Below are 21,083 nucleotides of genomic sequence, written 5' to 3'. Positions count from 1 at the left end.
GTGCAGTAGAAATTCAAAATAGATCACATGACCATTCTCTAAGAATAGTGTGTGTGTGTTTGCATAGCATGACATCATAGGCAACAACTCTAGCAGCATTCTGTGACAGTTTTCTCGATCTCATCTCTAAGGGATTAATGTGTTTAAGATTTGAGGCAGCATGAATGTGTTCCTGTGCAGAGCTCTTTTGTACCCTGTAGGGTGTATTGTCAGAAAGTCAGGATTTAATTGTAATGCACAGTTTGTGAATTGTTCAGCCAGTAGTCTGATGTTTAATTTCAAGCCCAAATATCAATGACAAAATATCTGGCAACTTAATTTAGATAGTGTTGCTGTCACACAGTTCCAGGGTCTTGGGGTTGTGTTGGAGTTAGGTTTGTCATAATAGATGTTTTTTGTGGTTGATGCATTGTCCTCAAACTAATTGTGATAAATTATATTATTGTCATTTTAAGACAACTTAATCCGGAGATATAATGAGAATATATTAGCCTAATAATGCACTACAACCATTTAAACAGCAAATACATTTTAGAAATTTACTTTTTTAAGAATATTAGGGGGCGGCACGGTGGCGCAGCAGGTAGTGTCGCAGTCACACAGCTCCAGGGGCCTCTTCGTGTCCGCATGGGTTTCCTCTGGGTGCTCCGGTTTCCTCCCATGGTCCAAAAACACACGTTGGTGTGTCACGTTGGTGACATTCTAAAGTGTCCGTAGGTGTGAGTGTGTGACTGGCGCCCCCTCCAGGGTGTATTCCCCGCCTTGCGCCCAATGATTCCAGGTAGGCTCTGGACCCACCGCGACCCTGAATTGGATAAGTGGTTACAGATAATGAATGAATGAATGAATCAATGAAGAATATTAGGGCTGTAAGGAGCTTGGTGTGGTCTCCCTGTGTCTTTGTGTTTTTCCTTCAGTTTTCTCCCACACACCCTGGTAGGTAGATTGGCCATGCACATGTGTCCATAGCAGTGAATGTGTAATATTTGCCTTGCTCGCAGTGATTTCTTGTAGGGTCCCCAAAGTTTTCAGCCCTATATTATAGCGTGTGTGTGTGTGTGTGTGTGTGTGTGTGTTTAATAGTTTACAAGAGTTTCCAATCCTTGCCTGTGAGCTGAGACAGATTGTTAAGAAAAAAAAACTCATAAAAATGGAGCTCTTGTGACCTCAGTATGTTTTGGGACAAGAAATAACTGGGGGAAAAAATAATAAACATCCTACAAACAATCCTATGAGCTCTTAATGCTAAACAAAAGTGTAGAGAAGCAAGATTGGACCTCACCACAAGGCTTTCACTTTATAAAATGAATACATGTGAATCAGGGGTTGTGGAGTTCTGGCATAGGAATGCATCTGTGTGTGTGTTTTAATGTGATCTGTAATCGTTTGATTCCAGAAGACATCCCTGAGCATGGAAATGAGTAATCTGTAACTAAACACCCACACCATGAGCAATTGTTTTACTTAGGAGAGCAATAATTCTTTTGATAATGTATGTCCAGTTTGTTAAACCCCTTACCTTGAGTCATTGTGAGGAGTTCTGTGTGTTCTCTCTGTGTCTGTGTATGATTTCTCTAGGTGCTCTGGTTTTATTTCACAGTCCAAAAACGCATGCTGGTGGGTGAAATTGTCATGCAAAGGTCTATAGGTGTGAGTGAATGGGTGAGTGCATGCTGCCCTGTGATGGACTTGTGCCCTGTCCGCATTCTGCAAAGTGGACAAGTGATTTAAGAAATGAATAAACACATATTTCTGTTTTGTTATCAGTGAATTCTATAAGGTTTCTAATAGCTCTGAGGTTTAGCATTAAGCCTGAGATGTGCCTGATCAGTGAAGGGGTGTGTGTGTGTGTGTGTGTGTGTGTGTGTGCGTGCACGCGTGCGCATACTTCAGAAATGCAGCACTCACTGCTGCAGTTAGAGTTGCAGGTATAGGACCTACGGCAGATGCAGTTGCATATAGGACAGTGGATATGGGCTGATTGTTACCAGAGGTTGTATTGGGTGGGGTTGCATGGAAGGGAAGCATGTGTGTGTGTGTGTGTGTGTGTGTGCGCATGTTGCAGTAGTACTGCATAGTGTTGTCAGAGTAAAAGATAGGGGATAGCACATGCACGATGTACATGTCTATCTCTCACACACTTAATTCTCTGCGGACTTGTTTTTAGCAAAGGGGGTTTTCCTTGCTGCTCTTTGCCATATCCTGAAGACAGTATATCATGCGTGTGGTTTGCATTCAAGTTTATCTCCTCGCTGCATCTCTTTTCTGAGGACGTGTGTGTGGACTACCTGTCTGTCATTCTAATGAGGGATCCGCACTGCATTGGAGGAAAACTGCAGCATTCTGTGCAAAAGCCAACACTAACCTCCTCCAGACTCTTTCTATGGATTTATTCAAGGGAGACTGAATATATGGGGAGAATATATGGAGAGCAAAGCCTTCAGTAATTCACTCTCCCGGTTGCAACATCCTGAGATTGAGGTAGAGTGTCTTTATCTGTTTGTGTTCAAAGGGAAAGGGAGTGTGCAGTTTACTTGGCATGTTATCTCTTTTTCAGTTGTAACTCATTGTTTGAGCAACACTTTCTGGAATCATATGACAAAAGAAACATCTCACTTGAGGATATGCGCAGTGTGGGGCACTTGTATGCAGTCTCAGCTCTGTATGGAAATCTTTGTTTGGAGAAAGTCCAATCAGATGTGGACTTCTGATATCCAGAAAACAGATCCATCCTGGTACAGCCCCTAAAACAGATTGCTTCTAGTCTTGCTGGCTTTCATCTGAGCATAGTGTCAGAGTGGCTTAACATGCTTTGTTTCCTACTTGCTTTATAAGGAGTGCTGTATTTCAGAAGTGTGGGACAGGCAGCAGCAGTTCTGTTCAGCACTGGCCTGTATCCACATGACATTGTGTCTCTGTTTTAGCATCTAGAGGAAGGGTAGATAATATGAAAGAATTTCCCAATTTAGCCTTTATCGAAATGTGTGTTACTTCATTTGATTTGACTGATTATGCTCTTACTTGTGGACAAAATAGGGTTTAAACAGCTGTGCTAGAAACAGTCTTAATCTTTTTTCATTTAATTTGGCCAGTGTTCTTTAAGTGTTTGACAATGTTTTTATCCAGTGAGGTTTTTTTTTGTTGTTGTTGAAAATTCTTCCGTAACAGGAAATGTCCTTCCTGCAGAGAATCCTAGCTGGTACATGCATCCTGTTCCACAAAATCAGCAGCCTACAGATAAAGTGATGTAACTCTTGAGATGCTAACAGCTGCAAACCTCAGCACAGAGCCAATTAGACTTGCAGATGCACATGTTGTTCACTGAGGGTATTGCCCATAAACCTGCCTACAGAATCATGTAGTGTTTAGCTGTTGTAATATATATAGCAAGAGTATTTAAAGAAATATCCACATTATTAAAAGCCCAAAACTCACTATCAGAGTGAGTCTAAAGGTTTGATTCCATTTTAACAGGCTTATAGGATTTGGTTTGGAAGATGGAGATCCCTTGATCTAGGTAACACAGCAAGGGTTTGTTCCAGTGTAAGGATGTTGAATCATTTCCTGCTAGGCGAAACAATGGAAAGGGTCAGCAGTCAGAACTCTCTGTCTTTTGAGTTGAAGCAAAAACTGCCCCTTGCCGGTGGATCAAACATTTTTTAGACCTTGTGCAAAATGAAGTCTCCGTTTGGTTTGGTCCTTCTGTAGATGTGTATCTTTCACATTATTGAAGTATTGCTCTGAAGTGTGAGAGTGATACTGGCTTGCTGACATTAGCGTTATTAATAATTGATCGGCAGTGCAGGTAGAATAGCCGCATTCAACTGCCTTCTGTTCATGGCCCAGTCTGTCTCAGCTGCTGTTTACACTTACAGACACACACTCATATATTGGGAATAGAATGTTTCTCAGTGACACACAAGAATTTTATACTTCATATGGATGTAACGGCTTAGTAGTTTGCCTGTTTTGTCTGCGATGTGGATATGGGAACATGGGAGAGTACGTTTCTCTTTGTGAGGGTTTTATTTACACAGCTGAATATGGAGGACACCCCCACTACCCCTTAATTCTCACAAGAATAGTTGTCTATATCCTGTGTGTATTTAGATGAGTAAACAAAGGCAAGATATGAGATAGTAGAAGTTGCTTTCTATTACAGCTAATACACACTTGAAATGCTAATGGACACCAGATACACCTGCATCAGTTTCAGTTGGTTTAGATCACTAGTGAGCCACATCATTTTCTTCACAGAAGCTTTCAGAAAATATTACCAAATGATACATTGATCTTAATGCCAAGTTCACACACAATATTTTCAGTTGCTCACTGAGTAATCATCAGGTTTAATATCAGGACCTGACGGCAACTCTAAATCCAGTAGTATGAAAAATGTTGCGAATGGCATTGAGTGTGGTAATGAGTTACAGCCAATATGATTGTCAGTAATTTGAGCGAAATACACTTACTTAAGTGTAAGGACTTCCTAGTGCTGGGCGATATACCGATTTGCACTGCGCATTCAGCGCAGTGGTAAATGGTTTCACAGGGGACGTTTTTCAGTGCTGCGCCGCTAAACACAAACGGAGCGGAGCGCAAGTATTAGTGGAGGTGTTGAGTGCAGTGAAAATGGACAGGGGAGGTTCTGAACCAGAAGTTGTACCAGACACTGAATTAGAAGATGATGACCCAGAAGAAAAAAGGTGTTTGTTGTCTACTTTATATCTAAATATCTACCTCTTATTTGTGTAGTATGTTGTAAATGAATGAAGGTAAAGTTTTCTTAAAAAAAAAATGGTGAGAGATTGATAACAGAGTGTAGCTGGTTTATATATGTTGTGCAGAGCAAACAATCACTGCTGCCCATGAGTCCTTATCCATCTTCTCAATATTCTTTTCTTGTTCTTACATGGGCTGTCGCTGCAGATCAGTGTGCATGATTTAAATGATTAAACTGATGAATGTTTTCAGCCCATAACATCTCAGTTCGTAATATATAATATTAGCTAAGTTCTTTGTCCTTTGATATTTTGGTTAAAATTAACTGAAGTATAGGGCTTTTTAAACAGAGAACAAATTCTAATTAATACTAACGTCATAAAATGAAATCTCAGTAAAATTTGAGATTTTAAAAAACATTAAATAGGTGCCTAAATTCTTGTGCGTTCAGGAAATCCACTCCTAATGGCCACCCAACAACAGAAAGCCTCTTAGTTTTACCTGGCCGTCAGCTTTTCAGCCCACCTCTCCCCTGGCAGCTCTAAGAGGCCTGACTCTAACAGAGGCTTTCTTAAGAGGCAGATCAAGGTTCTGGCTCAGAGAAGGACTCCCCACGCCTTGCCTTTGTTTCCTCAGCTCTGCACTCTGCTTTTGGCTCAGGCTTTGCCCCAGGCTTGAATTTAACAAAAAAAGAAAGTGTAAATATACCACACTGTCCCTCTTGTCCAGCTGCAGAAAGAACCTTATTGTTCAGGACTACTTGCAAGGACTTATTAGATAATCGCTGCCTTTACAGACTTTTCTTTTTTTTTCCCGTTTGTTTTCCTTCGAAAAGTGAGATTTTTATTTTTGATTTTTGTTCCCTTAAGCCATTTGGGTTGGCTTCTGGAACTAAGGGTGTGGATATAAAGTACAGGGGTATGCAAGGGATCCGTGAAGGTGGGAATAAATCAGATACAGTGTAGAACTATTATCCAGACTATTGCTGCAGCTAACAACAAGGTTATAATCAGTTCATCTGTTGATTATTTGTTTACTGCAGCATTTCAAAGCAATATAATGAACAATGCCCTTTTTAAAATTATAAATAAAAAAATATATATAAATTATGCACTGGCACTTTTAAATTTTTAAAGCAGTGTTCTATTTTATACAGTATATGATTTAAAAAGAAAAATGTATAGATCATGAGTTGCAAATATATGAAAACAAAATACAGTATGTAGTTTTGTTTGACATGATGTGCTCAGCTGGTTTTGATGGGCCAGGAATGAATGAGTAGAGCCTTGCTAAACCCATCCTGAATCAGAGAATTTGCTTTTATGGAAGTTGTTGTAGCTCTAATTCAGTCCCAATTTTCATTAGGGCCCAGCTTTGATATAAGATTTCCCTAATATTTAAGGTTTTATTTATTTATTTATTACTGTTGACAACTTTGCTTTTTCTTGTTCCTAGGGCTGTGCACAGGTGTTTCCCTTTCACTTTCATTATAAGAAGTTGTAGCTCATTAAAGAATAAATTCTTTAGAGGTCACATGCAATCTGCTGTTTCAGCATGCTTTGAATTAAATGGACACAAAGTTCAAATAAAGAGTGTGATTGTATTCTTTGATCAGTGGGAATTTTATTTTCCAGTTCTTTTTGAATGTGTCCCCAGACCCTTGATTAATACAGTAACTACAAAACTGCACTACTCTTCTCGGACAAGTGTGTTTTAATCTGGCCTTTGCAGCGGGCTGATTAATTAAAGGATAATCTCATCAGTGTGGCGGAGCTGCTTATCCGGCCTGAAGTAAACAATTTGTGGTGTGTCAGAGATTCTTTCCTGTCTTCCTGCTGCCCGTGTTCAAATCCTTCTCCATACACACACCATTTAGCTCACTCTTCTGCTCTCTCATGTGCACAGATACATTGACTAAGAATGGGCACCACTTCTCTGAAAATGATTTAAGCAATTTCATTATAGCTCTAATAATGTAAAATTACATTACCTGACAATTACATATAATTTAGAGATAAAAGTATGAGGTCAATATATGGTTGTATTTTTCCTTTGTGTTTGGTGACTTAAAACAGTGCTTAAGTGAAAGCAGATATGTTAAAAATGTCTGCACAGAATTGCTGTAGCTGCATATGACTACTAGTGCACAGTGGTGTTATTAAACACTCATCCAAGACGGAAAACATAAGCGCAGATGAAGCTTGGCAGATAACACTTGCCCAGCTGTAGCTAGCAAACATCTTTTTGCTAGCCACTGTTTGGCACCATGAGTAGGGAAACTAAGCCAACTAACTGCACAGATGATCCCCAGATACAGCTTTTAGCTATTGAATAGAAGACAGATAATAATAATAATAATATGTTAGCATCACTTTTAAATATTTAGATTTTAATCTGAAAGGTATTCATACCTTGCATGAATACAACAAATTAGCAAGTATTAAGGAAAGTAGAGAGCTGTTGGTGTGGGGGTGTGTTGTGGAAACATCTGGGCCCCACCATTGGAACGGAAAGTATGTGCTAGTTATGTGCTGAGATGTTGTGTTTCTGTCCATAATAGTTCAACACCTGTACTGTGCTAAGGGGTCGAGGATGAGCACAGGATGCACTGGCTAAAAATTCAGCTTTTTCCAATCTCACCAAATGAGCTGTGTGATAGTAACGTGGTTTGTAGAGTGGCTTGAATTTTTTATTTATTTATTATTATTATTTTTTAAATTAATTTTTATAACTAGAGATGGCCGGATAATACTTTCTTCTTTTCCAAGAGTACCTCTGTTGAAACCTTGTTTTATGTTGAGCTTCAGAAAAAATAGCCACCTTCAACTTTTGACATAATTAATAATTCATTTTCTCATTGTAAACGCTTATCCAGTTCAGGGTTATGGTGGGTCTGAAGCCTACCCAGAATCACTGTGCAAAAGACACAGTTGTTCCTACTTATAGAATGGACATATAGCAAATATTCTATTACAGTATTTGTAGATGATGCATTAAAAGGAAGGATATATGTGGGGGAATTAAGAAATGGAGCTGTACAGTGGAGTACAGTTAATGGATCTGTTTGGGAAGCCTAGATGTATGGCATTGCAAGGCATTATCTTGTTTTTCTGGTGAAATATGGACATCCCTGTGCCTTTGGGCTGTACAAGGCTGTATGCCTGTCCTAGTCATGTGACCACCAGTATGGGAAATATTTCTCATGGCGGGGCCCCTACAATTTTCTCGTACCGTCCAGTGAGCCACCAACCTCCAAGCTCTCCAGCACCCCAGAGGAATGCAGCGGGGAGGGTGACGGATGGTTTTGAACTGGGTCAGAGCCTCTTTTCACAATGGAGTTGGACTGTGAGAGTGGAAGAGGAGGAGGAGGAGAAAAGGGAAAAAGGTTTTCTAGTCTGAAGGCACCCCTTTTGCTGCTTATCCTGGAAGAATGATCTCCCAGTTGACTGTGTGTCATAATTAGGTCAGGATTAATTGTATGCTGATTGTGGGGACATGTGAAGTTCAAGGGGATGGGTCAGTTTCCCCCAAAACTATTGGGGAAATTAGAGCCCCTTTCTGTGGGTCTATTTAAAAACTCCATTATTATGTATAAATTACTTTTGTCTTTTTAAATTCAACGCATACGTCATTGATTAAGAAACAGTATCAAATGTGGACTGCTTCCATTTGACCTATATTCAGTCCATTATATTAATCATAAATAGGTTAGAATTTTACAGCTGCAGGGATGCAGTGCTTTCTCTCCACAGTTCCTTTCTCATCACTACACACCAGAAGGGATCAGAAGGCAGCTTGTGCATTTGTGGAGAAAATGCGTGTAATATATTTGCAGTCAGGACAGAGGGACGCTGTCTATTTAAAGCGTAGTGTGATTTCAGGCTTGATTCAGTCATTGCAGGATGAGATGAGCATTTGCTAATTTTGCTAAAGGGGTCACACAGAGGACCATAGACGGGCATGCTCAATTTAGTGGACAAGGAGTAGATAGAGACTATTGCGGTACATTTTGTGTTCACTGGTGGTTTGACATGTTCATTTCTTCCATTCTGTGTTTATTCATGCATTACTTGGCTTCATTCATAAGCCTTTTTTTAATCAGATAATTGATCAGAGATGGGGGTTTAATCTTACAGTTATTCAGTTCCTAAGGGAATTGATTAAATGCGTCATGAAATCTCTTTAATTTTAATTTTTTTGAATACATCTTTCTGAATGAGTTTGGAATATAGTAGAGGAATATAGACAATAAAATAAGAAGGAAGTTTCTTAATTTTTGGAAGTATCAGCTTGATTTTAGCTGAACATTTAGTACACAGGGTGTATTAGAACATACACTACAAGTAAAGTTTGGACACATTTTCTCATTAGGGAGTTTGAAATAAAACAAAAAAATTACTTTGTTTTTACTATCTGACTAAAGGCATTTTTGAGGCTCAGTTACCCTTCTCACTTTCCACATGTTCAGTCATTTTTCTAACCGTCTGTTTCTTGCTCTGTCTGACCCTGCGTTCTCTCTGTCTTACAGAGTGCAGCGATGGAGGAAACTGTTATATGGGAGCAGCACACAGTGACACTTCACAGGGTAAGTGTGGAGCATTCTGTTTTTGTTTCTCTTTTCTCTTTTGTTTTCCCACTCTCGATCTGTTCTCTCTCTCTCTGTCTTGCCTGCCAACCTTTTTCTTTATTGTTCTTCCAAAATTCTCTTTGATCCCCCCACCCCGATTATTTTTTTTCCATCTTCTTTTATTTTATCACTTTATTGCTTTCTCTACTTTTCTCCCTTTTTCTCATTGTGTGTGTTGGGTAGGCCAGCTGCAGGAAGTGTGGACACACACACACACACACTCTAGCACTCCTGCCCCGAATGGCAGGAAGTGTGTGTAAGGAAGAAGTGGTTGATCAGCTCCTCTTCCCACTCTTCCTCTTCCTGTATGTAGTCATGCTTAGAATAAGAGATGCAAATGGACTGACCATTCTTCATTCATTACGTCTGCATCAATGCTAAGAATGTAAGTAAAGCCTACATGCTAACATAGCTGCGGCATTTCTAAAGAGCTACAGAATGTTAGCCAACTGTATAGTTACAGCATTCTTATGAAGTATCTGTAGGAAATCCTTTATATCAATAGAATATGGTTAAATTAAAAGTCCACTCCTTCGTTTGATGCAGCTGTCTAGACAGTTGCAGAATTACTGGTAGACATTCTAGGGAGTAGCAGGTGTTGAGGCTTATTTTGTATGAAATCTGCCATGGTCAGTCTAGTCTGAGCTGTGTTGGATGAACACATGAACATGCAAAATATCACAACCCAAACATAATAGAGAATACAAAAATAGAAAAGGAATTTGGTCCTTAAATATGCTACATATATAGTGTCTATGTTTGTTAATAACATTGTATTGATGTTGTTGTGCTTTACTGGGAACTTTCTAAATAGAATAAAAACACAAAGTAGCACAGAGAATCAGTCATGCGTGCACTTACACACAGTCACCTCCATGCTCTTTCCCTGACCCTGTGTTTGTAATGGTGTTAGTCACAGAATTACTGAGCCTTGTCAGACTGAGATGTTGTTAATCAGTGCCAGGAACTCACTGTACTGTGTATGTGTGCTTGTGTGTTTGTGTACAAACTGTGGTCAAGTGCTACTGCTTCAGACTAAAAAGGCAGAGTAGTAAATAGTAATTCAGGCTGGAAAATTCTTGCCCAGTAGAAGAAAAAGAATGTGATAAATAGGATATTCACATAATGTGAAATTGCCTCAGTCTATGATTAAAATGGGCACACCTTAAATGTTAAGGGTTGTTTAGTAAAGGCTGTACAGTATCATTAACACTCCAAAATGTGAAAACAAAGATTTTTCCTAGCCTGGTTAATGCATTCTCTTTTATTTGAAAACAGTTAAATTAAAGGTTATTAAAAGAATGAAGAAATGGTCCTATGTAGTGCCAAAAATGGGCCCCTTTTATGTCACGTTATTAAAGACATTTTTTTTTTAAGAAATGTACAGTGGATCAAACAGGCTCGTATTAAAAGAAGTTGCTGTGTCTCAACTGTTTCCTTGTCATTGGGAATGGCATGTTGTTATCCTAGTGCTTGTGCTTGCTTTGTCATGTGTTTGGAAAGGTAAACATGTATGAACGCTACTGTAAGTCAGGACTATTTCACTTTTTTCAGTCGACTCGCATTCTATACATCTTATCATGACCCAGGCAACACAAGCTCTGGACAACTGATGTTGGCCTATTTGTTTATCCACAATACTATTAACAATATTTTTTTTAAAAAAAGTTTTGCCTAAAAATTCTGATTTTTGGGGAAATAAACCAAGAAATGTCTCCTTTTATAATAATATGATAACAATTGTGTTATCCTAGTTTAATGTAGTTTTAATGAATTATGACCCATTTCTTCACGACAAATGTCTCTAATAGCAAGCTCATGTCTCTGTAGGTAACATTCGCTAGTTAAATGTCCAGTTCCACCTTACATGGTGAATCAATTACTTTCTAGCACCTGATGCTATTGTAACCTTTAAAGAGGAACTGGAAGTCCAGCAGTGCTGCGATATTGTTGATGTCCAATGCATAGCAACTCATGTCAACATTCTGGAATGTAGTGGCAAAAATCTACCCTGAATTTTTGTTTGGCTTCTGAATATAAGTGTTGGCATATGACCAGCAAAGCAGGACATTTGTAGCTGGAAAGCCATGTTTTAATTCCTTAGGGAGGTCACAGTGAAAATATTTGTAAGTGATTCATAAACAAAGGAGCTTTCTGGCCATTTGTGCTGAATGTCACATTATGTTTATATGAAGTTTCATAGAATAGCATGTATGAATGCGTGCATAGAACTGAAATGATAAAAAAAAAAAGAAATATGTTTTGTTTCTTTTCTGTGCAGGCACCAGGCTTTGGGTTTGGGATTGCGATCTCAGGAGGCCGAGATAACCCCCATTTCCAAAGTGGCGAGACGTCCATCGTCATCTCAGATGTTTTAAAAGGAGGACCAGCAGAGGGGCTTTTACAGTAAGTTAAACCTCAATGGTTGAACTACAGGGAGAAAAAGGAGTGTAATTATATATTTTATTTTGATTCATTATGATTAATTGTAATACTCCATCCAACAGAGAGAATGACAGAGTGGTAATGGTTAATGCTGTCTCCATGGATAATGTGGAACATGCCTACGCTGTACAGCAACTGAGGAAGAGTGGCAAGAACGCCAAAATTGTGAGTTATTTAAAAAATAAATGCTAGAACAGCAACTGTTGTGCAGTATTCACATTATGTATAACACCAATTCCTGAAAATTTGGGACCCTCTCTAAAAGTGCAATAAAACATGAAATCTGTAATTTCACTTTACATTTATTTAACAGTAAAAAAAAAAGTCAAAGAAAAGATTTTCTGTGTTTTCAATGATGAATGCAACACACAAACAGAGGGACGGAGGTTTTTTTTAACATTTGGTTGTTTAACTTTTTTTTTATTGTACATTTTATAATCATTTGAGAATTGAAGATACTACTTGTTGCAGTTTGGCTAGTGACATTTTCGCACATTTTTTTCTTGTATACGACTTGAGTTGCTAGAGTGTCAGATGTTGCCATGTCTGAGTTGCAAGAGTGTCTGATTCTCCTCATCATGGTGCACCATACGCTTTTCAGTAGGGGTAGATCTGAACTGCAGGCAAGCCATTGAAGCACACACTCTCTGTCTACAAACCCATGTTGTTAAGAATGAGGCCTTGCATTGCTCTGCTTAAATACACATGTAATTCCTGTCAAAAGACATCATCTTGACGACAGCATTTGTCTCTCCTAAATATGACAGTAAGCCTCCACATCAGTAGTAACATCACAGATATACCCATATTTTGGGCACTAAGGTTCTCCATACCATATTTAAAAAAAAAATGTTTCCAACCTCCATTTTTTCAAAAAAAAGGAAAAACTTTGACTCACCTGACATATTTCAACTTTTTCTTCGCATAATGGAGTTTCCGGTTGTTTCTTGATGCAGTAATGGACTGTGTTACGTGACAGTGGGTTCCTAAAGTACCCCCATACCCATATGCCATATGTCCATCTCTGTAGCATGATGGTTTCTCATGCTATTGCCTAGGGGCTCTATAGTTACACACCCTCAGCAATGGTTTCAACCTTTTGGCCTTTACACATTGAGATTTCCCCTGACTCCCTGAATCTTTTTTTGGATATTATAAACTATATATGGCAAACCTAAATTTTTCATAGTCTTGCATTGAAAAACATTCTTTTTGAACTGGTTGACAAATGTTGGCATAAAGTGATGAGCAACAGGCTATTTTTACTTGTTATAGTTTTTTTTTTTTTTGGCGAATGTAAGGCAAGGCGTTTTACGAAATGTCCCAACATTTTCTGGAAATGGGGATTGTAGTACAAAGGAATGCAGGGAGTGAGGAGTGTGGGAGAGGTCTATAACAGAATGATGATTATGATATAAAATGTCTGGAGGGTTATTTTAGGCCAGCAGTTTCACATGAACTCACTGGTGTGAATCTTGTAGCCATTCAGTATTTATTTTTTGTTTATTTTCAAAGTGATCATAAAAATACAACTTCTCAGACTATGCGCTTATGTACATTTTTTACATAATTACTGTATCTTTACTGAATTGGTATATATTGGGGAAAAAAATAAATTTTACAGTCAGTTCTAATACTTGTAGAGAACAAGCCTTATTTAACTTTGTTCACTGTAGAGCTCTTGTAAGTATTTTTGCTCAGGTATTTATATATGACCAGGAATGTTTAAACTTTAGCATTAGATATTTTTTGCATAATGGACACCAAATGAATGAACTGATTAATGTTTTAGAAGCTGATTATCTTGTGTGTGTCAGACTATTCGGCGGAAACGGAAGGTCCAGATCCCGGTTGCTCGGCTCGGAGACAGAGAGACAATGTCAGAGCGCGAAGAGGACAGTGAGGAAGATGATTACCAGGGTCCTGGTGCAGGACCCGGAGGAGCCAGTGGGGGAACGAGCAGACGGAATGATCGAAGTGGCAGTGGGGGCCGGCGGGACCACAGCGCCTCGAGAGAGAGGAGCACTTCCCCGCGATCAGACAGACGCTCCGTTGCCTCAAATGTCCCGCCACGACCCGCCAAAGTTACACTTGTAAAGTCTCGTAAGAACGAAGGTGAGGAGGAGACCAATAGAGATAAACAGGTTCTCAGCGAGAATGCAGATTTAATTAAGGTTTATACTGGAGATATGAGAATTAATTTCTCAGCAATCCCTTAACTTAAGTACCTTACTGCTCTCATAAATATACACCAATCTACCATAAAATTATGACCATCTTGTTTCTACAGCTACAGACTATGGTCTCTAATATTTGTTGCTTTGTATACTTTATTTTCCTCTTTTCACAAAGTTTTTAATGGTCAGGACCACCAAAGAGCAGGTATGAATTTGGTGGTGGATGATTCTCAGCGCTGCAGTAACACTGACATGGTGGTGGTATGTTAGTATGTGGTGTGCTGGTATGAGTGGATCAGACACAGCAATACTGCTAAAGTTTTTAAACATTGTGTCCACTTACTGTTTGTTATGTTAGACACACCTACATTGTTAGTTCACCATGTAGATGTAAAATTAGAGACAGTATCTCATTTGTTGCTGCAGAGTTTGTTGTTCATTCTCTGGTACTTCATCAGTTTACACAGGACACTGTTGGCTGGATACTTTTGTTTGGCGGTACAAATTTAAAACCTATTATCCACTTCTACCAAATTGTGATTGATCGGTGTATAGTCAAATGGGTATACTAATAATGCTAACTTTGCTCAAAATTAATGAGAACATGATTGTTGAATGTGGCTTGAAGAGATGGTTTCATGCTTTTGTAGCATCTGACTAAAATGCATCTCCTGAATTGGCTTGAGCAATCAGAATTAAATTGGTCCTTAAGTGGCTTAAGTCCATAAACACATGCATTTGTATAAGGATAATCTTTCCAGATTTTCTTTGAACACTCATGGCACAGTGACCAGATGAAAATGAATTGTTAGTTGTCATGCATTCCCTGGTTTGTTAACTTTTAGTTTGATTCTATCTGAATCATGACAGGGAAGGTCACATGACATTAAAGAGTTTCTCTAAAAATATAGACCCAATGAGACATTAAGTGCTCACTTTGTCAGGAAGTGGCTTATGAAACCAGCTCAACAAGTGGAGCATGTGTGTAAATGTAGTGTAAACAAAATACAGCTATGACTGGAATGTTTTGCTTTTTTAATTGCATATAGTAGGAGCCTACACAATGTTGTTTAGAATAAAACTGCTCTTTGTAACTAATTTATTGGGAACTTTGGATATTACAGACAGAGGTCTCAAAGACTGAAATCTTTGTGACATTTTTTCTTTTTGCAGAATATGGTCTACGTCTGGCCAGCCACATCTTTGTGAAGGACATTTCGCCTGAAAGCCTGGCAGCTAGGGATGGAAACATACAGGAGGGGGATGTAGTGCTGAAGGTATGACGAGAGAAAGTAAGGGAAGGTGGGGGAGAGAGAGGAGTGAGAAAAGATAAGAAACAGCATGTAAAAGGTTTAAGCGGGTGAAGTAATACATAAAGAATGAAAGGAGTATGAAGGAGGGTGCCTTACAGAGTCTGGTGTGGAAAGTATATTGAGTTGAAATAAGGAAATGTGTAGGACCTTTCATCAGATTTTTATAGAACTAATCGTGTTCAGTACCACATTGTGATTTCTTAGATCCTGTTTGATTTTTCTAATAACAAAAATTTACAAAATTTTTGTTGAATGTAAAGCTTGCCCCCTCCAAGAAATTTTCTCTTCAGGGACCAGGGTGGGTGTTTTATCATGTCAGTGCAATTTCTGGGCCTCATTCAGCTGTTCTAGCCTAATGCAGCTCTTTGAATCAAGTCCCAGAGTATAGTCAGGTGTTAGTTCACAGTAACCAGAAGTTCTGATTTTATTATTTTAATTTCTAATTATACAATGTTAATTAATATTGGCTTACATCTGAAGGTAAAAATGCAGTGAAGCGTGCGCCAAGTACAGCCTTGAAACCATAAAATGGCTGATCATAGCGGGCACTGTTTTGAAAGGAGTGTGATTTATGCCTTTTCTATTCTTTCTCAAAATCTACCTAGATCAATGGCACAGTGACAGAGAACCTCTCTCTGACGGATGCAAAGAAACTGATTGAACGCTCGAAAGGCAAGCTGAAAATGGTAGTACAGCGAGATGAAAAAGCCACGCTTCTTAACATTCCTGATATAGATGACAGCATTCCCTCTGGCAACTCTGATAGAGACGGTGAGGCTTTGGTTCAAAATGTTAAGACCTTACAATACCTTCCTCTGAACCAAAAGTAAAATCATAAGCATTAATTAGGATGTATTACATTCTTTGAGTGTTTAAATGTATCATTTTATAAAATAAAATTATATATGATCATTTTTTATATCACCCCATAATGCTATAATTGTTATTATTTTGTGAATTAATTTATTATGTATCAGCACATTATGCTTTCAGGCAGAGGTACTGCATGATAAATGGCACAGTAGAGCAGATTTTAATCTATACTAACTTAACCTGTGGTGGTTTTCAATGGACTATCACAATATAAAACCTTCTGAAGTTCAGGACTAGACTTAACCATTATATTTCTATATTAGCCACTATATGTCACTATTTTAAAATCTCGTATTTGTTACAGACATTTCAGAGATTCATTCATTGACATCAGACCATTCCCATGACCAAACACGTGGCAGTCGTTCTCGTTCACCAGACAAACGCTCCGAGCCGTCAGACATCTCCAGCCAATCACACCAACAGATCAGCAATGGAAGGTAAGGATCATCAGAAAAACAAACAAATTTCCCAGCTGCTTTGCTGGAAAAAAACAACCTGTCTTTTAATAGCCTAATACACTGAAATGAAATAGTTAGATACTAATGAATACACTCATATAGACTAGTGATAGTAAATTGTGTTATTACAGGGCATGAAAGAGGTGTGTGTGTGTGTGTGTGTACGTACCTTGGTTCTGCTATACATATTCTCATTGTCATCTTCTTGTGTTTTCAACTTAATTTGCTCAGATCATCTTCCATGCCTGCTCTAGTCTTCAGTCGATAGTCAGATGTTTCAGTACAGAGAAGGTGTTGCCCTTGGGGGAGTCTGTCACTGAGACAGTTGTGATTAATAGCAGTGGGTGTTAGTAGCATTGCTTACACCAGTGAACAAAAGCTCAAAAGTCAATTAGGGTAACATTGATCTACCACCCTGAACATTCTGATTAAGTTGCAGTCATGTACATTATCACTAATCTGATTTATCATCTACATGCATCAGTATCAAATAAATAAACACACCTGGCATATTAAAATTATTCTTTGTGCTTTGAACATATAATGCTACTGCAAGCTGCTGAACTTTTGGACCTTAATGATTAGGCCTGAAGCTGAATTGATTGCAGTTGTCTTTATAGGAAAACAAGACATTAAAATGTTTCCTCTGAGATAATTATGGTGAATACATAATTTTAATCACCAGATATTGGTTGACCATTGCTGACATACAGTATATATATTGTTGCTAGTCTACATTAATTCAACATCATTTAATGCTTTTTAAATATATTTGTTGCAGTAAACATTATGTTTGTAAATTATATTTTTGTTTTTGCATAGGCAAATTTAAGGGGGACTTCATTAATTTTGCTGTATTAAATCAGTACTTTAGGTTCTTTGTAGTAATTATTTATATAGTTACTTGTACAAAACATGCTTTACTGACTCCAGAATCTGAGCATTATTTTACGTACTGAAGTTGCAGTTCTTTGTTTTCTGTATTTTTTCCTTCACAAATATTTGTATTTGAAAGTGTCTTTGCTGCTTTAAGGGTTTTAAATTAATAAACAGGCTTTACCTGATAATGGTCATGATTCAGGCAGTTTGAGTCAGTAGGAGTGACTGTAAAGGAATGACCGTAAAGACTGGAATCCATGCGTGTGAGCAATGAGTAGAGACAATGTGACATTCGTGTTGATGCCAGTGGCCAGGGAGAGCTGGATAAAACTGCTACTTTCTGAACACATGGGCAAATCAACACAATTGCATCAGATAGGCACTGATAGAACAGATGGAGCGTTGTTGAGGAAGGTTAAAACCCTGAAGTCAGAGAGAAAATGCAAGAAGTGTGTTTTTGTTTCTCTCTGCCTGTGTGTGTGAGCCAGTTAGCAAGTGATAGCGAGATAGATTAGGAGAGAAGTACAGCATGCCAGAACTCTCACTGAAGTGATATCATCCCTCGATCCATTAACCCTGTCACCTTGTCCTAATAAAGCCGCTTCTACAGGGGGTGTTTTAATGAGATTCTACTGTCTACGTTTCCCTATGCCTTGAGCTGTGTATCCAGCACTGCTGACCTTATTGGACCAGTGTTATAATGGCCAGAACTGTTACCTGCAGGAGATTCTGGCTTCACATAAAATGCTGTTTATAATGCAGGTTAAGCATTTACAGCATGAAGAGAAACAAATATAGATATTTGATCTTTATCTGATACAGACATTGAATTCTTCATTTGATCTGATGTTTTTCCTTTGAAAATGAATGACTTAATGAGCTGATTTAAGAAATTCACTACCCCTCAAAGACATGGACCACTAATATCAGTAAATCACACAATAACACTGCGCTGTTTCACGATAAATTTGTTACTGGAGGGGGTTGTCCCTCTAGGAATTATGTTACTAATAAAAGCTAGGTCTCAGGGAAATGGCTTTATTTTGAATATGAGGGAAGTTAACATCTCTACAGTTCTCAAGCACTGAACTCAGATCAGTGATAGTTATCTGCTCTTTGGAGCGGTATTCAAATGAACCTGTCACTTCTTTTATTAGGCAGCCTTCCCTGTAGCGGTTCTGCTTATACAACAGTTGGAATAATTTACATCAGAAACACCCAGTGGCCTTTATTTTTTATATACTGAACCTGCAGGTATACTTTTTTTAGAGTATCGTTAGCCTTATATTTCTCACAGTGAGAAGTGGATTATTTAACTTTATTATAACTGCCCTAATTAAGGGCACAATGATCTGACTTTGATTATCAGTTTTGTTGTACTATTGGCAAAGAGATGGAGACCTGTATGGGTGAAGTATGACATCAGTTGTGCCATTCATTTGATTTGAAGGCTTTTTTAAGGTCTGTTCCTGAAATAGCATGTTTTCTGTCTGAAAGGAACTGCTATTGCTGTATTGGCTTGAGCCTGTCAAACATGAAAGCACAGATGTCAATCATAGTCTTGTTTTAGAGTGTTTCCATTTGCAGGCAAAAATACTAATATGATTTGCAGTCATTTTTAATAATGTGCAGGCTGTTTTATTATTATACATTACTGGGGGCAAGGCAGAAGCACACCCTGGAGGGGGGCTTCAGTCCATCGCAGGGCAACACACACAATTACACCTATGGACATGTTTGAGTAGTCAATCCATTTACCAATGTGTGTTTTTGCTATGGGAGGAAATCCATGCAGACACTGGGAGAACACACCAAAGTCCTCACTGATGGTCACTCAGAAGTGGGAGGGGGGAGAGAAAGAGAGAGCAGGGGAGAGATGTAGAGAGGGAGATGACATACTTCCCACAGAGATTTGCATTAACAGATGCCCCCCCCCCCCCCTCCTCCTCCATAGGTTTACTTTACATAGTTCTAAGAATCAGTTACATCTTTTTTTTTTTTTTTTTTTAACTGTTCCAGTCATTGTTTTTGTTTCTCAGTTATTTAGAAAGCCCTTTTTGGCAGTACCCGGAAAGTGAATGAATCATAGGTTAGCTCTCGGCCAACAAGATTACTAGTAAAATATGTGTTTTTAACCTCTTTTTTTAACCAAAGATGTAGGTTTTTTTATTTTTATTTATTATTTTTTTTCCCCAGTTAGTTTGTGCTTGTTGCGTGTTTATTGGTATTTTGGTGAGGGGGTGGTCAGATGACAGCTTTTTTCATTGTTAATTAAACATCAGCAGTTAGTCAATATCAGTTGATCCCACATTGAAATTTGTCGACAAATAGCATTGATTCAGCACAGATCTAATCAAATTTGCCCAGAGGGACTGTTACTGCAGCAGCTGTTGTGGAGATTAATTTAGTTTGTTAACACTGCAAGCACGTAGGGTGTGTTCCCTTTCCCGTCGCTTTCAGACTGGAGGAGAGGTTTGTTTATTCTTTCGCACATTTGTGTGTGTGTGTATGCAGTATGTAAGATGGTGGCTTGTGAAACTGGAGCCAGACGTTTGCCAAGTTGTGTGCTGTGGCTGACACAGAGTCATATGACCCTGCTGGAATTCTCCCTTTGTTCTTGAGTACAGAGCTGAAGTGTTAGAGTGATTCAGACACAGACAAACACACCTGCACCAGCAGATGGATTCTGCCTTCTTTCTCTTGCTTTTTTTGGATTACCCCAGAAGTGTACGTGCCAGTGACTGAACATTACCTTATGGTTTTTAAAAAAGGTCTGCATGTGCAAACAAAGGAGAATAAGCCAGATAAACTGAATGACAGAGCTGGACTGGGAAAATATCAGTACCCAAATTGTAGATTTTCAAGAGATGGTCAAATATTTACATTATCAGAGAATCCATTTTCCACAAATGCCAAAGTGATAAGCCTATGAAGAATTCGAATAAACAGCTGAATGTTTTATGGTTGGCATAGGGCAAGAGAAGAGTTTTCACATGTTCCAATACCAGTGTCTAAGCATATATTTAAACTGTTTTATAAAATGAGTAAAATAGGTTTTAATGTTATTCACAACATGGCATGGTGACACAGTAGTGTCGCAGTCACACAGCTCCAGGGAACTGAAAATTGTGGGTTCAACTCCTGGTCTGGATGACTGTCTGTGAGGAGTTTGATGTGTTCTCCCTGTGTCCGTGTGGGTTTCCTTTGGGTGCTCTGCTTTCTTACCAAAAACACCTAGGTAGGTGGATTGGCTGCTCAAAAGAGTCTGTAGGTGTGAGTGAATGTATGTATGTGTGTGTGTGTGCCTTGCCCTGTGAAGGACTGGCGCCCCCCTCCAGGGTGTATTCCTGCCTTGCACCCAGTGTTTTCGGGTAGGCTCCGGACCCACCGCGACCCTGAACTGGATAAACGGTTACAGATGATGAATGAATGAATGTTATTCACAACACCATATCTGGTTTATTTAAGAATGTGCAGCTTAGGTCAGCTTTGATGATTAGTACTTGAAAAATGCAACAGGAAGATTGTTTTTGTCCGTAAACCTTCATAGGAGGAAGCTCTTGATGTTTGTATGTTACACACAATC

At 38.7% G+C, this 21,083-nt stretch overlaps 1 protein-coding gene across 13 annotated transcripts in view; it reads left to right on the top strand.

The window, feature by feature from the left end:
• The window catches only part of LOC136679497 (tight junction protein ZO-1-like), a 144,134-nt gene that overhangs the window by 98,753 nt on the left and 24,298 nt on the right, over positions 1 to 21,083 (top strand). For 12 of the 13 annotated variants that reach the window (XM_066658047.1, XM_066658042.1, XM_066658043.1 and 9 more), the window contains 7 exons: positions 9,251 to 9,307; positions 11,631 to 11,755; positions 11,857 to 11,959; positions 13,612 to 13,909; positions 15,145 to 15,248; positions 15,890 to 16,055; positions 16,462 to 16,597. In XM_066658047.1, the coding sequence (XP_066514144.1) occupies positions 9,251 to 9,307; positions 11,631 to 11,755; positions 11,857 to 11,959; positions 13,612 to 13,909; positions 15,145 to 15,248; positions 15,890 to 16,055; positions 16,462 to 16,597 (989 nt within the window). Of the gene's footprint in view, positions 1 to 2,340; positions 2,482 to 9,250; positions 9,308 to 11,630; positions 11,756 to 11,856; positions 11,960 to 13,611; positions 13,910 to 15,144; positions 15,249 to 15,889; positions 16,056 to 16,461; positions 16,598 to 21,083 lie in introns of those variants that run through there. The other variant, XM_066658048.1, reaches the window with a different exon arrangement.

Source organism: Hoplias malabaricus, chromosome Y, assembly GCF_029633855.1.
Source record: "Hoplias malabaricus isolate fHopMal1 chromosome Y, fHopMal1.hap1, whole genome shotgun sequence".
NCBI classification, from domain to species: Eukaryota; Metazoa; Chordata; class Actinopteri; order Characiformes; family Erythrinidae; genus Hoplias; species Hoplias malabaricus.
The sequence above is the reverse complement of the archived record's forward strand: the minus strand, read 5'-3'. Positions and strand labels throughout refer to the sequence as shown.